This window comes from Meriones unguiculatus, chromosome 11, assembly GCF_030254825.1.
Source record: "Meriones unguiculatus strain TT.TT164.6M chromosome 11, Bangor_MerUng_6.1, whole genome shotgun sequence".
Classification (NCBI taxonomy): Eukaryota; Metazoa; Chordata; class Mammalia; order Rodentia; family Muridae; genus Meriones; species Meriones unguiculatus.
The window spans coordinates 12,194,178-12,211,044 of record NC_083359.1 but is presented as its reverse complement, the minus strand read 5'-3'; the positions used below and the strand labels follow the sequence as shown (position 1 = coordinate 12,211,044).

Genomic DNA, 16,867 nt, shown 5'->3' with positions numbered 1-16,867 from the left:
GGGCCTGGGCCACCTCGCAGCTCAGTGTGGCGCTGGCCCCCGCCTCTGCCTTCACCTCGCTGCGTGCCTGCTGCTCCTTGGCAAACACCACCTTTGTTTCTGGTTACACACAGATGCATAGAGTGAGAGACACTGTCAAGGCCAGGAAGATCACATTAGAAAACAGCCTGACTGGGCCAGCTGGAGGACAGAACTTCCTCCATGCTCTGCACTCTCAGTACAAAATCAGATCATCCACATAGGATGCTAACACTGCAGGACGGCATGTGACAGAGGGTCTGTGGTAAGGCTCCTTGAGGGAGGGACTGCAGGATCAGAGCTTCTGTCCTTCGTGACAACAGAACACCAATAGCACTGTTCAGGGAACACCGTCACCAGAGCCTCCATGCTCTTGCCTGCTCTGAGCAATATCAGCTACTGTGTCAGGAAGGGGCTGGGCTGTCCATAGTTAGGCCTTGTCCTGAGGCCTCACCAGGAAGGGAGCCAATCTGGTTTTGTCTGGTAGTGCTTGCTCCCCCATAACGTAATATTTATCTAGTGACCAACAGTGTCGTCAGCCTCTGTGATAGCCCTTTTGCGCCTACTGCATGTTTTCTGATTACTGTGAACAAGTGTCTTCCCGTCGGCCATGTGCCTTTGTTTTTCCTCTCGAGTGGTATCTTTTGATGACCTAAAGGTATATCCTGGGTTACACAGACACAGTGTTTCAGCAGAAGTAAAAGTGCCATTGTCCTTCATGCTGACTGCATCTGTATTCATGTAGTCTTATTCTGGAGTCTTATATAACCCACAGTGTCTACTCATTGCTGGTTACCCTTCCTGCTGGAGTCTGCTACAGCTGGGTTCCAGTGTTTTTGTAGAGAGGCTCATCCAGTACAGCTGTACTTTCTGGGCTTGTGTGTACGGCTGTGTGATCTCATCACTTATTTGCCTAGCAGCACTTTCTTTTCCACGATATCTCCAATATGATAGCATCAAAATAACCTTGGACATCTAGTGGATGAAATATTCTTTCTTCATGACTCATTTGACACCTCCTGGGCCTTGGAATCAACTTGTCAATTTTCACAGCGCTGAAAGATCTTCACTTTGACAGTCAAGGACAAATATCTCTTGGGTGCTGGAGAGATGACTCAGAAGTTCAGAGCACTGGCTGCTCCTCCAGAGGATCCAGGTTCGATTCCCAGCACCCACATGGAAGATCACAACTGTCTGTAATTCCAGGTCCAGAGAATATAACGCCTTTTTCTGGCTTCATGGAGTATTACACACATTCATTCAGGCAAAACACCCATAGTGTGTGTGTGTGTGTGTGTGTGTGTGTGTGTGTGTGTGTGTGTGCTTAATCACACCACTAATCTGTTCCTATCTATTTCTCCCTAAAAGAAGTTCCCCTCAAAGGGCTAAACATGCCTCACTAGACGTGGAACCAGGACCATGTGTTCTTACAGTTCTTCTAAGCTGTCCTTTTCTACCATGTAACCCTACCATCTGTGACATCTTTCTTTACAATAAATGGATTCCTTTAATTCCTTGGTGCTTCATATTGGATATGAATTGTTACATTAAGGCCCTTTGAAATCATGAGTGCAGAGAAAGCTTGCATGATTGCAGCTCTCTCATGACATCTGCTACTCTGAGTAGCAGCCTTTGGAAGAGTTAGGAGGTCTCTTTTGTTCCTAGCTAAACAGGTGTTTTGTGTTGCCAAGGCCTCCAGACTGCTGGATCAAGGCTCTCCCGCAGAGCCACACCTCCACATAAGGAACATTTTACATGAGTACATGCTAAACACTGTCTTTGATTTATGATGTAAAATTTTATCAAACATTTTGTTTCGCATTTATTAAGTGCACAAGATTATTTTTCTTCTTAAAAAAATTACTACCATATTAACTTTCACATTCTAATGCTAAACCAACCTTGCATTCCTAGATTAGAACCTTCATCCCCACATACTAAGCTCTTAGCATATCTTTCTGTTCCCTTCACCAAAATCCTGTATAGATACTGTCTTCAGTGTGCATAAGAGAATGTCTGTTGGTTTCAATTTTTAACATTGTCATTTTAGTATCAGCACTGTTATTATCATCATAAAGCAAGCTGGTGGTATCTATTCCCTTCGTGTTCCCTAGAAGAACCACCGTGAGCACAGAATAATTTCTTTCCAGAATATTCTGTACAATTTACTCATAGTTCACTGAACTTGACTTCCTTTGAAGTGAGGCTTCATTTCTTTACACTTCTTTAAGGGAGTGTACTAGGCTAGACGACTCCGTGGTTAAAGTTCTTGTCACAGATGCACGAGCACCAAGTCTGGATCCTCAGGAGCCACATAAAATTTGAATACAGTAGTGTACATGATGGAGCCCCGGTGTTCCTACCGCAAGACAGGAAGCTGAGACAGGGGATCCCAAGAAGCTTGCAGCTCAGCTAGCCTTGTCTACGCAGCAGCAAACTACAGAAGAGTCTGCCTCAAAGAGAACTAAGCCTGGGATTTTCCTCTGTCCTCCACACATGCACTATGGGTCACCCACACTTACATGCATGAACATGCACACACACACACACACACACACAGACGCTATATGTACACATCACTCAACACAACATATAACATACTAAAGTCACAAATAAATACAAAAGGTGACAGGACTATTTGAATTCCCAGGACATTTTTCTATAAGCTTTATAGTTATTTTTTAGGAATCAGTAAGTAAATATTGAAATTTACTTACATAAAATGATGTCATAGCCCTTTCACTTGTCAAAAACAGTCTCTGTGGGACTCTCTTTGTACAATCCAATAGCAAACTCAGCTCGGGGGATAGGGAAACGACAGCCCAGCCTGCAATACTTATAGACCGAGCAGAGGAACAGTGCCAGCTCACAGGCCGTGCGGCAGCCTGGGCAGGGAATGATCCGTTACTGAACAGATGAAAAGACAGCGTGGGCGTGGTTGGCTTTTCCATCGAAGGTGTTCCTGTGGCATGTCATCTCTCACAGTCTGTGGATGCGGCATGAGCCTCTCCGTCATTCTCAAATCTAAATGTACTCATTAACATCTTAAGACGTATTAAGCAGAAAATTCTGACGGAGGGGGTGATTTGCTTCAAGAGAGACCTCCCCAGCTCAGAGGCCTGAGACACTGGACCTAACCCACCGGCCTTAAGTTCTTGGTTCCTCTACACAAACACGCCACAAAACACGCATGCAGGCAGGGCCACACGAGGCAAGGCCACGCTATTCAAGTGACGGGCTCACCACAGGGGATGACGGGGGACACACGAAGGAACAAAGCCAAAAAGGAGGAGCACAAGGTCAGTCGTGGATATGAGTCTATTACTGAACACCTACAAGGACAACATAGTGTCTCAATACCCACCTGTGACGTCCAGGCGGAAGGAGACCTTCTGTCCCCCGGCCTCACAGCTGTACTCCCCAGCATCCGCCTTGCCCGCCTGCTGCACCACCAGCCTCCTCGAGCAGCCCGAGGCCTCCACTCGCACCTTCGAGCTGGAGCTCAGCTTCTTCCCGTCCTTGAACCACGTCACCTCAGTCTGGGCCTGGGCCACCTCGCAGCTCAGTGTGGTGCTGGCCCCGGCCTCTGCCTTCACCTCGCTGTGTGCCTGCTGCCCCTTGGCAAACACCACCTTGGGCTCTGGGGACAGACAGGGATACACGGGGGTCAGAGACGACACTGCCTAGCTCAGGAAGGGAGAGAAGATCTGAAAGGGGCCGCTGGAGAACAGGACACCATCCAGATGCTGCGCTTGCTGCATTCAGAGCCTGAGCATCCTGCCCATTGCTGTGCAGATACCATGAAAAGAGCGTGTACAAAGCTCCCGCCAAAGGGGACTGTAGATCGGGATGCACGTATACTGGCCCTACGGTGACAATGGAGAATCTCCTTCAGGACTGTACGGGGTCTCGTCTGCTTTTATTATCATCTGCTGCTGTGTTGAAGAGTGGCCTTAATCATCAATTAAAACAGAATAAGAATAAATTTTAACACCTGGCAAATGAAATGTTTTTACATTGCTGGGAAGCTAGATCCAAGGCTCAGAGGTACATATCACAGGATCTTGTGCTGTTGGTCCTCTGTGCAGGTTTTGCCATAAAACATGGGTGCTGGCATGGCCACACTGGGGTGCACAGAGCGCTGGGAAAGGCAGGGCTAGCCAGATGCCAAGCCTGAAGCTTGATGGTGATGGCCTGAAGCTGATGATGATGGAGTATGATTAGGAGGTAACACTTCCTCTCTTCACATCCTAGCCACTGAAAGGGCTCTGAACACAGAGGGTGCTCTCAGGTACACATGTGAGCCCAGCACAGCCCAAAGCATCCCTGACACAGATCCCAACTAAGGGAACCTCATTCGGGTCAAAAAGATGGCCTCAAGGAGCAATAGAAAGGTTCTGGGAAGGAACAAAACCATGACAAAGATGATACAACCCAACCTGGGAACATCCCTCCAGACATATAGAAAGGAAAGGACCTTCCTGGGACACCCTGGCCACGCTGTGTCCTGCTCAACGCTGGACTAAACATGGAGATGGAAAAGGAGGAGATGTGAAGAGATGATGTGTACAGGAGTGCAGAGTCAGCCTTGAGCATGAGCCAGTCACTAAACCCCCACAAGGCCTCAATACCCACCTGGGACATCCAGGCGGAAGGAGACCTTCTGTCCCCCGGCCTCACAGCTGTACTCCCCAGCATCCGCCTTGCCCGCCTGCTGCACCACCAGCCTCCTCGAGCAGCCCGAGGCCTCCACTCGCACCTTCGAGCTGGAGCTCAGCTTCTTCCCGTCCTTGAACCACGTCACCTCAGTCTGGGCCTGGGCCACCTCACAGCTCAGTGTGGCACTGGCCCCCGCCTCTGCCTTCACCTCGCTGCGTGCCTGCTGCTCCTTGGCAAACACCACCTTGGGCTCTGAGGACGGACAGACAGGGATACACGCGATCAGAGACATTATTGATCAGGAAGGCCACACCGGTGAAAGACTGGGTGGTACAGTGGGAGGACAGGACACTGTCCTGGTTTCTCACTGGTTGATCCCAGGAGAAGCCACGGTCGCTCTCAGCACAAAACCACAATACATTCGCACATCTTGCCACTGCTGCACAGGCTGTTCCGGGAGAGATGTGCCAGTTCCCAGGCTCCTCCTGGAAAGGTTTGTGAGTCATGACATTTCCCCTCCCTGACAAAAGGGGTTGGGTCTCCCATCAGACTGTGTAAGGGTGTGTTCTCAGCAGGGCTGAGGGTCCTCGAGGTCCCACACTCTGTCCCACTTCCATCATTATCAGCTGCTGCATCTCAAGGAGAGCCTCCTGGACCACACGTGGCCCTGACCACCTGGTCCCGATGGTGGCAAGCCTCTGATCCTTCTGGCTATATGCATATGCACTGATACACCATGGAGTCATAACTCAAGGTTCTTGCTTCCTCTTCAGTCACTATTCACTGATGGTGACATGCTATGAGTTTGGGGGAATGTGGGAAGCATCTGTCTGTCATCCTCATCCTTTCACAGTGCCTTTGAGTCTTTGTTAAGGCCCTTCTGCATCAGCGTGCTTAGTTTTGTGCTCCAGCGTGCCCAGCTCCGGGTGCAGTGAGAGCACTCGGGCTTCTGGAAAGAACTCTGTCCTCGCCCTGCAGTCCTTAGAGCAATCCATGGCATCACCTTCAGTTTCCACCCTGTCACCGTTTACCCTTTTGCCATCTGTGATCTGAGCTACCATTCTAATTTCACGGTATTTTCCATGTACAGTTAAACACTCAACGTGCCGTTTGTGAAGATGTTTCCTTCCTATACGCTTTGCACAGATGTAGGAAAACTAAGGATGTGGGAGATAAACCGCCAGGACTGTATTTACGTTGAACCCTCTATGGGTTTGAGTGGGAATGGCTCCCCTAGGCTGATATATTTGAATGCCTGGTTCCCAGTTAGTGGAACTGTTTGGGAAGGATTGGGAGGTGTGGCCTTGTTGGAGGGGGTGTGTCACTGGGGGTGGGGCTCTGAGCTTTCAAAATCCCCATCTGAGTTAGCCCCCTCTGCCCTGTGCTTATGGAGCAGATGAAAGTTCTCAGCCACTGCTCCAGAAACATGCCTGTCTGTCTGCTGCCCTGCTCCCACATGATGCTCATAGATGCTAATCCTCCGGAACTGTGATCCTCCAAATTAAATGCTTTATTTTATAAGTTGCCATGGGGTCTCTTTGCAGCAACAGAAATGTTACTAAGCTCCCTTCCCCCACTTCTGCACGCCTGTGTACTGTTAGCACCTGCTCACCATTCTTAACACTGAAAATCTGTTCTTACTGGATTAAACTGGATTAAATTTGGTCTAGAGGTTTTGGGGGTGTTTGTTTGTTCGTTTGTTTGTTTGTTTCAACTCTAACTGATCAGATTATAATAATATACTTTTGTGACAAGTAGCTCTACTATGGTCAGACCAGACACCAGCTGAAGGTAAACAGGCTGTCTCACTTCCCTTTTCTGTAGGTCACTGCCTCTTTTTCTCTGGCTCCATACATAACCTGCCCATGTCCTGGGCACAACCATCTCTGGACTAAACTGCTGTTCAGTTCTAGAACCACGAATGAATCTAACTGTGATCCACAAAGCTGGATTAGCCGCAAGCATGGAAGCAAGTAACTTTGCCCACTGAGCCATCTCCCCTGTTCATCAGAAAAAAAGGTGATTATTTTGTTCACAAGTCTGCTCAGAGTTCCTGCCCTGTTATCCCCATATTGGGTGTCTACCCGTGTGGCAGTCCATCCTGTGTGTTTACTCTCGGCCCCCTCCTCCGTGGCTGTTGGTGGCCTTTAAAACCTTTTTAACTTTCAACTCCCCTCTTACTCTTAACCTCCAAAGTAAGACTTGAATTTTTGAACTTTTATCTGACATGAATATATTTGGGTCTTCCATGGATCTCTAGACACTCTGGTCTCTTTACTGTCTTCCAAAAATATGTGAAGACTCTTCCTCAAGGATGTCTTTTCTTTTTTTCTGAGAAAGGGTTTCTCTGTGGAGCTTTGGCTGTCCTGGAACTGGCTGTGTGAACTAGGGTAGCCTTAAGCTCACGAAGATCAGCCTGCTTCTGCCTCCCGAGTGCTGGGATTAAAGGTATGTGCCACCACCACGAAGCCTCATGGATGTCTTAAACACTCTTTTTAGATTTGGGATTAGAAACAGGCTTTTTGTGTTGTTTTAAGTTTGTTTGTTTGTTGTTGTTTTTTTAATTTCACCTTCCATCAGTGTTGTCAGTACAATGAACAGTTATTTAAAAAGTTTTCTACGTATTGATTTGGGTTTTTATTAATGTTTGAAATGAAAAACAGCTGTATATTATATTAATGTAGCACCAGAATTCAGCTGCAGCTCTGGCCTACAGCTATGGCAGCAGCCCTTCCTTCTCAGAGACACTGACAGGCTCCCTTCTGAGACACCATCTGCAGGCCTGTAGCTAAAAGTCTCCAGGAGCAGGGTTCCCCGGCCTGGGTAAGAAGCAGGGTGGGGATTTACATCACAGAGGTTATTGGTGGCCATGCCCTCTGACCCCAGCCCCTTTCCCGGCTCTACCTGATTGCAGTAAAACTACCTTAAAACCTCTCTCTCCTCAAAGAGCTCTAAGGAGAGACTCCCCATGTGCCATGTGGAGCCTGATTCCTCTTGAGAGCACCCACCATGCTCTCTCTGGCATTATTAGAGTCTGACCTCTCTCCTCAGAGCACCCACCATGCTCTCTCTGGCATTATTAGAGTCTGACCTCTCTCCTCAGAGCACCCACCATGCTCTCTCTGGCATTATTAGAGTCTGACCTCTCTCCTCAGAGCGCCCACCATGCTCTCTGGCATTATTAGAGTCTGACCTCTCTCCTCAGAGCGCCCACCATGCTCTCTGGCATTATTAGAGTCTGACCTCTCTCCTCAGAGCGCCCACCATGCTCTCTGGCATTATTAGAGTCTGACCTCTCCTCAGAGCACCCACCATGCTCTCTGGCATTATTAGAGTCTGACCTCTCCTCAGAGCACCCACCATGCTCTCTGGCATTATTAGAGTCTGACCTCTCTCCTCAGAGCACCCACCATGCTCTCTGGCATTATTAGAGTCTGACCTCTCTCCTCAGAGCACCCACCATGCTCTCTGGCATTATTAGAGTCTGACCTCTCCTCAGAGCACCCACCATGCTCTCTGGCATTATTAGAGTCTGACCTCTCTCCTCAGAGCACCCACCATGCTCTCTCTGGCATTATTAGAGTCTGACCTCTCCTCAGAGCGCCCACCATGCTCTCTGGCATTATTAGAGTCTGACCTCTCTCCTCAGAGCGCCCACCATGCTCTCTGGCATTATTAGAGTCTGACCTCTCCTCAGAGCGCCCACCATGCTCTCTCTGGCTTTATTAGAGTCTGACCTCTCCTCAGAGCACCCACCATGCTCTCTCTGGCATTATTAGAGTCTGACCTCTCCTCAGAGCGCCCACCATGCTCTCTCTGGCATTATTAGAGTCTGACCTCTCTCCTCAGAGCACCCACCATGCTCTCTCTGGCATTATTAGAGTCTGACCTCTCCTCAGAGCACCCACCATGCTCTCTCTGGCATTATTAGAGTCTGACCTCTCCTCAGAGCACCCACCATGCTCTCTCTGGCATTATTAGAGTCTGACCTCTCCTCAGAGTGCCCACCATGCTCTCTGGCATTATTAGAGTCTGACCTCTCTCCTCAGAGCACCCACCATGCTCTCTCTGGCATTATTAGAGTCTGACCTCTCCTCAGAGCGCCCACCATGCTCTCTCTGGCATTATTAGAGTCTGACCTCTCCTCAGAGCACCCACCATGCTCTCTCTGGCTTTATTAGAGTCTGACCTTTCCTCAGAGCACCCACCATGCTCTCTCTGGCATTATTAGAGTCTGACCTCTCTCCTCAGAGCGCCCACCATGCTCTCTCTGGCATTATTAGAGTCTGACCTCTCCTCAGAGTCAACCCTAATGTCTCGGTGTCCCCTGCTGTATCTGACACCTTCCATAGGCACACGTTTATGGGGCACAATGGGACATCTTGATATATGGTCCAGTGAGGAATGGTTAAGTCAAGCTAGATAAAATGTCCGTCACAGTCTGCTTTGCTTTCTATTGCTATAATAAACACATGACCAAAAGCAACTTGGCAAGAAAAGGGTTTTCAGCTCATACTTCTAGGTCACAGTTTACCACTGTGACCTAGAAAACTTTTTAAATAACTGTTCATTGTACTGACAACACTGATGGAAGGAAAATCAGGGTAGGAGCTCAACCTGGAATTGAAGCAGGAACCATGGAGAAAGGCCGCTTACTGGCCCGCTCTCCAGCTCCTTTGGCTAGCTTTTCCACATAGCCCAAAACATGTGCCTAGGTCAGCTACTCATAGTGGGCTGGATCCTCCCATGTGAATCATCAGCCAAAACAACTCCCAGACATGGCCACAGGCCAAGCTGGATAATCCCTGTCTCCAAGACACCCTTGGTTGTATCAAGATGACAATAAAAGCTAACTGAGATAGATACCTTTCCATATGCACATCAATTTTTGTAGTAAAACATCTGAAATGTGCTCTTTGGGCTATTTCATAGCACAGGGTACATTATTGTTATTACAGTCACATGACTTATTTCTCCTGTGCTATGTTGGGATGTGGTATGTTTCCCAAGGTTCATGTGATGGAAGTTTAGTCTTAGGTGTGGAGATACTGAGGTCTGAGGGCCTCAAAGAGGTGAGACTGAATCACTGCAATGTGTCCTGGGATCAAACTCATACCATCAGGCTTGTAGGCAAGAACCTTTGCCCCCCTGATCCATCTCACTGTCTCCTTTTTTTTACATTTTTAATCAACAAATAATAAATTATAGGGTACAATGTAATGTTTTAATAAACTATGTACATTGTAATCGAAACACGGCAATTAACATATCTACTGCACCAACCAGTAAAATCCTCTTAGCTGTTGCAAATGCATTGCACATTGTTGTGGACTAGAATCTCTTTACTGTGCACCAGAACTAATAATTGCCTTCTAGAATGTATGGTATGATTTATTCATAAGCCCTGGACTCATACCCTTTTCTGTGATAAATTCTGTTTCAAAAAGACAGTACGACTTTTCTACTTCCTTTTGTGTCACTTTTTATACAAGTTCCTAGGAAACAGCCAAACTGGCTTTTTTATTGTTGTTGTTTTAGTTTTGTTTTTCATAGTTTCTGAAAATAAAACTTAGTAAAGATACAAAGAAGGTTTTTTTTCTTTTTGTCTTGTTTTATTTTGTTTTGTTGGTATGTTTATTCATAAATAATTTTCTAGTGATGGAATATTTAAAGTGCTATCTGGTGACACCCAGAGATCAACGTAAGAGAAGACTCCTTAGTGAAGGAGGATGAATGCACATCTCTGATTTCTGGTGAGTGGGGAAGGCACAGACAGATGAACTCCTAAGGAATTCTGTGGTGTGAACACTGCACTGCAAACAGAAAATCCCACTAAACTCACTTTGTTTCTCAAGGGTGGGGGAAAAAAACATAAGCTATGCCTTCCTCTTTTCCTAAGTGATGCTCCAAGGAGGATACTGATACTGACCTGTTTTTAGAAAATAAGACTTTCCCCGAGGGGAGCCCTCTACTCTCACAGCAGCCCAACCATGAGCCCTCTGTGCTTTCCTTACCACACACAGACACTGCAGTACACTTCAGGACACACAGAGACCTCTACAGCTCAGAAATCAGAAAAGAGAAGCCAGGTACCTAAAACTACATAAGCCAGCTTTTGTTGCAAGAAAATACAGCTATGATTAGGGGCTCAAGATTTCCATAGGTTTATTTAAATCGAATGGAAATGCCTCCATTCAAGATATTCATGCTGGATTGGGGCATGCAGGGCCTGCAGACCCTTGGACATTCAGAGTTCAGAGGGACATATCTGGCTTACCCCAATCCTAAACACCAGGAAGAGCCAGGGATATCCCTGGACATCAAGAAAAGCAACAGAGAGAACACCCGCAATGTTTTTGGATGATAAATGCTACCACATGAAAACAAGGACAGCTCCCCTGACTTAAACACATCAGTTCCTGCTCACACAAGCCATATGCGTGAAAACAGAATGTGAAAGATTTGAGGCTTGCAGGGGACTTGTCCCCTGCGGCAGTGTCAGGGTCCTTCAGCTTATTAGTCAGTCTTAGCATCTCATCCAAATGAGCAAAGTCAGTGCCCTCAAACAACTGACCTGTGACGTCCAGGCGGAAGGAGACCTTCTGTCCCCCGGCCTCACAGCTGTACTCCCCAGCATCCGCCTTGCCCGCCTGCTGCACCACCAGCCTCCTCGAGCAGCCCGAGGCCTCCACTCGCACCTTGGAGCTGGAGCTCAGCTTCTTCCCATCCTTGAACCACGTCACCTCAGTCTGGGCCTGGGCCACCTCGCAGCTCAGTGTGGCACTGGCCCCCGCCTCTGCCTTCACCTCGCTGCGTGCCTGCTGCTCCTTGGCAAACACCACCTTGGGCTCTGGAGACAGACAGACAAGGGGCACACAGAGTCAGAGACGCTGTCTAGGCCAGGAAGACCACACAGGGAAAGAGTGGAAATGGTGGCTGGATGGTAAAGCGTGCGCCAATGCTCTGCACTGGCTGTACCTAGGAGAAGCCCCACAGTATCTTGGGACAAAGGCAGTTCATCCACCTGCCACAGACTTAGGGGCAACTCCAGCATGTTAGTTTCACTGTAGGCAAAGATACCCATTAGTCTCAGTGCTAACGCACTTACGACCTGCTCGGGTATCTGCAATTACCCTGACACCATAAGATTATCTGTAACACCTGCTGGGTCCTGCTTTACCTTCACCTTGACATCCCTAGCTCTTCAGTGGTGAAGAAGACATCCAATATGATTTGGTTGCCCTCTATTTCATGCACCTCACAAGTCACCAGGGTTGGGGGGAGAGATAGAGAGCAAACCTGCTTATACACCAGCTGTTCTGAGCTCCGATCTCATTATTGGCTCCTGTCTTCAGACACAATTCCCGGGCTATTTTAGCTTTTGAAGCATCTTGACATCCCAAGTGTCCTTTGCTGCATTCGCACCATGAGCAATCGATCGCCTGCAGCTCTTCTGGACTGTATCCATTTAGCTAACCTTCCTCACTGTCTCCTCACAATGCTCAACAATCTCCACAAAGTTTGTCAGCGTGCCTTGTAGGACTTGGAGCTGATGCGGTGATGCTTTTGATGTGAGTGTAAATCTAAAACTGTCACCTCACAGACACGGAAGCGCTCCCTCTGCACTGCCCTGTGGTCTCATCAACTCTTCTACTAAGTATAGTGATTTTGGCATACGATTTTGGCATCACAAGACAACACCTCCAAAAGATCATAACTCCTCAATTACTGAGTTCAAAGACATGAAAATGGCTGAAATGCTAGAAAAATCATTTAAAAACTAACTACCCGTAAAGATAGTCAAGTTCAAGTAGGAAACAAGCAAGTGTATGGGTAAAGCAAGGAAGTAAGTTCAGGATGTGAACTAAAAAGTCAGTACACAGGAGAGGTGGCTGGCCAGCAACATGCTTGAGAAACTGAACAGGGACATCGCGATCTTGAGAAAATATATGTGATAGAGGTGAAAAACTCAATTAATAAATTTTACCATGCCCTGGCAAGCATAACAAATTGCCGAATTAAGCACATGAAACACTATCACAGATGGAAGAGCCCCAGGAAAGACTGCAGCCAGACAGCAGTAAAGAAAAGAGAAACGAGTGTGATCACAACAGCTGGGAACTCTGGGACATGGCCAAGAGGTCAAGCTTAAGAATCTATGGGGTATAAAAGATGAAATACAAACTAAAGGCATAGAAAACCAATTCAGCGAAATTATAGTAGAAAAGTTCCCAGATTTTGAGAAAGATGTAGGCATTAGAACACAGGGGTATTTACAGACTCAAATAAACATAACCCAAGAATTTCCCCATAACACATTGTAATAAACATGCCAAAACTCAACAAAGAAACAATATTCCTTTTTTTTTTTTTTGAGAAGAACAATATTAAATGCAGTAAGAGGACCAGTGAAATGGCAGCCTGAGTTCAGTCACCAGAACCCACATGTAGGGGAGAACTGATTCCTGCAAACCGTCTTCTGACCTCCACGTGTGCCACCATGCGCACGCACACACAACTTTAAAATATAATAACTTCTTTTTAAAGACAAACCCATTAGAATAACCTCAGACATCTCATTAGAAACCCCCAAATCCCGGGAAAACAAGGGATGGGATATTCCGAACCCTGGAAGAAAAACCAGCTTAAAGGACCATTCCAACAAAACTTATCTCTTAAAACCAACAGAAATAAAGACAGTTCAAGAGAGACAAGCTAATGTAGTAGAAGACAACCAAACCAACACTATGTAAGTTTCTAGCAGGAATCCTAAACTCAAAGGAGTAAACAAAATAAATAGAACTAAAAATGTTTAAATATACCAATAATTGTTTTAATATTGAACTATTTGTTATTTTTTTAAAAATTCACTTGTAAATACAGACTTGAGAGTGAATGGATCAAACCAATAAAAGCCCAAAGCAAGCAGAGATAGCTAGACTCAGATCTTATTAAACAGATTTCAAGGCAAAATTAGTCAGAAAATACAAAGAAGTTGACTACACATTATGTATTCAAAGGAGCAATCCATTACATCAAGAAGATGTAATAATTATGAATACATATGTGCATTGTCCCAAAGAACTGACCTGTGACATCCAGGCGGAAGGAGACCTTCTGTCCCCCGGCCTCACAGCTGTACTCCCCAGCATCTGCCTTGCCCGCCTGCTGCACCACCAGCCTCCTCGAGCAGCCCGAGGCCTCCACTCGCACCTTGGAGCTGGAGCTCAGCTTCTTCCCGTCCTTGAACCACGTCACCTCAGTCTGGGCCTGGGCCACCTCGCAGCTCAGTGTGGCACTGGCCCCCGCCTCTGCCTTCACCTCGCTGCGTGCCTGCTGCTCCTTGGCAAACACCACCTTGGGCTCTGGAGACAGACAGACAGGGGCACACAGAGTCAGAGACACCATCTAGGCCAGGAAGACCACACAGGGAAAGAGTAGAAATGGGTGACTGGAAGGCAAAATGTCACCCAGGCTCTGCACACACACAGCGTTCAAGAAAAGCTCCAGGGCCTCTCAGCACAAAACCCCAGGTTATCCACACATCCTGTCGTTGCTGCAGGGACCACTCAAGGGGAGACATGTTTGTTCCAGTCCTCCCTGGAGAGGCTGCAGGTCGTAACACACACACCTGCCCCACAGTGGTGATGGACAGCCTCTCCAGCACTTAGTGGACATGCCTCACAGAGCTGAGAATGCAAAGGCTCCGTACACTTTTCTGCGCTGAGTATTGTCAGCTGTGGCACCTGCAAAAGTGAGTCCCAGGCTACCTGTGGCCCTCTGCTGTCTGCCCCGCTGATGTCTTCAGCTATCAGTGTGTGTGTTCAGATAGGCCTTACTCTCCTTAGTACTGTTTCTTCTTCATATTTATTCCAGGAATCTGTTTACATATTACTGCACTTACCCTCCCTCATTGTAGACCTGTGGGTCTGATCCTAGTTGCAGATGGTTAGATGTTTCCATGCCCCAAGCTGTATCCTCACGTGGTGGTGCTGAGGCGAGAAGCTTTTTACAAGGCAGAAGTTAGTGGAGCTTCTGGACCCTGGCGACTCCAGTCTCTTATCAGTTAATGCTGATCTGGAGAAACTGTCTGAGTCTTACAGATTATCTCTCACAGGAGAAGAGCGCCCTTCGATCCTGCGTGTTTGTCCCCTCCTGTTTCTAACCAGACTCCTGTCTACTTCTCTGCCATGTGGTGGAGCTAGCTCCCTCACCAGGACACTAGGCCACCTGAACTTCCCAGCCAGCTGAATCCTCAGTCTCTGATTTATAAGCTCCATGGCCTCTGTTATTTTGTAATAGCTGCACACAGAAACCCCATTTTCTACAGGGCCTGCTTTCCAGTGTCATGTGGCCAAGGGTATCATTCTCGCCGCACTGGGCCTCATGCACTTGTCTTCTGGCAACCCCTTCCTTATCCCAAGGACCTTAAGCAACACATATCAGGGCTATGGTTAACCTGGGTCCCTGGTGTCTCTAATTTGCCTGGAGTTGACCTCTGTTGGTGACATGAACTAGCAGACAGTGCTTTCTTTCCATGTATTTTAACATCCCAAAAGCTCTCATGAAAAGTCCTTTCTCCCTTCCTCGCTGGGTCTAAAATCCAGGAGGAAAGGGAGGAATGTGTTTTCTACATGTGGATGTGTTTCAGAGCTCAGCGTTTTGCTCTTTTCTTTTATGCCCATCTCTACAGTGAGGGCCCAGGATCCAGTTGTGTAGTGTGCTCGGTAGTAACCTTTCACTAGACCAGAAAGAAATGCTCACGCTTTCTTTAAGGGCATCAGGTGCTGGGCTAACAAAATGGCTCCTGGAGTCAAGCACTTGTCCTGCAAACCAGACAACTGGATTTGATCCTTGGAACCCGAAGAAAGGTAAACGGAGAGGCCAGATGCCACAGAGTTGATCTCCAGCACATGGCCCGGCCCATGAGCCCACACAGGCAATAATAATAACAGTAATTAAAGTATTTTAAACGTGCAACTTTCCCCCACGGGGCTCTCAACCAGAGCATAAAATGCTGCTGATCTGACTAAGCCTGGAGCTGCATCTGGACCACCACAGGCCACAGACGTGATGCATATGGAGTCTTGAACAGCATGCGGCATCAGGGGTCCTGGGCAGATGTTCTGAAATGGATGGTTAAGCACAGCTAAGCCTCCAAGATCTGAGAGCCATGTCTCACCGGCTGACAGCCAGGAATTCTGACATAACTGGCCAGACCATTTGCATGAGAAACATGGTGAACTAGATCCTGAAAACTAGATCCCAATAGATGACGCCTCAGGTCCACTGCTTTCTGACCTGTGAGTCCCTAAGGAGCCCTTTATCTGAACACTTGTGTTTAGCCAGTGTTCCCTCCATGATGCAAGCCTGCACAGTCTACTTAGGACAACTTCCCATGTCAAGAACAAAATTCTGTGGGCTAAAATATATATACACACACATACACACACACACACACACACACACACACACACACACACACACACACCAGCACAAACTTTGGCTAATAGTTAAACTTAGGTGCAGATTAAGTAAATTCAAGGGACCCCAATCACAGACACAGCAAGAGGGAAGGTGGACCTCCATTGCCTATGTGTGACTCTCCAGTGAATCTTGGCTTCATCAATACACTAGCTAATTCTGCTTCTCTCTGACTTGTCCTGGAACTCTCTTCTGTGTTGGAGGTCAAGGACCTTGTCGCGCCTCAGGGATCTGAGGAGGGGAGTTCAGGCTGCACTGCCAATCACACGAAGTATATTTCCCAATGCAGTAATGGAAACAGCACTCAACCTGCAGGAGAAATCCCTGTCTCTTCCCTCCCCCTCCCCTTCCTCCCTCTCCCCAAGCTTCCCTGGGCTCAACCATAAGTAAAAGAAGAAGCAGGAGAGGCTAACGGATAAAGTAGAAAGAGGGAAGAGCGAGGGCTGGGAAGATGCTTGGAGGTAAAGAGTACTTAATACTCTTGCAGAGGACCTGAGTTTGGTTCCCAGCACCCACATTGGGCTACTACTCCCAGCTTCCTGTAACTCCAGCTCCACTGGATCCAATGCCCTCTTCTGGACTCATTGAGAACCTGCACTCATGTGCACATACCCACACACACATACACAATTAAAAAGTAATAATAAAATCAATCTCAAAGGGGAATAGCACCAGAATCTGCCCAAGCCATAGCCAACCTCCACCA

The 16,867-nt window shown here is 47.5% G+C and overlaps 1 protein-coding gene across 1 annotated transcript in view; it reads right to left on the bottom strand.

Moving 5' to 3' along the window:
• Obscn (obscurin, cytoskeletal calmodulin and titin-interacting RhoGEF) overlaps nt 1–16,867 on the bottom strand; it is a 135,673-nt gene that overhangs the window by 91,082 nt on the left and 27,724 nt on the right. The window contains exons 12-15 of the mRNA XM_060363650.1: nt 13,767–14,042; nt 11,252–11,527; nt 4,654–4,929; nt 3,383–3,658 (exon numbers count right to left, since the gene is read on the bottom strand). Coding sequence (XP_060219633.1) covers nt 3,383–3,658; nt 4,654–4,929; nt 11,252–11,527; nt 13,767–14,042 — 1,104 coding nt within the window. The remainder of the gene's footprint in view (nt 1–3,382; nt 3,659–4,653; nt 4,930–11,251; nt 11,528–13,766; nt 14,043–16,867) is intronic.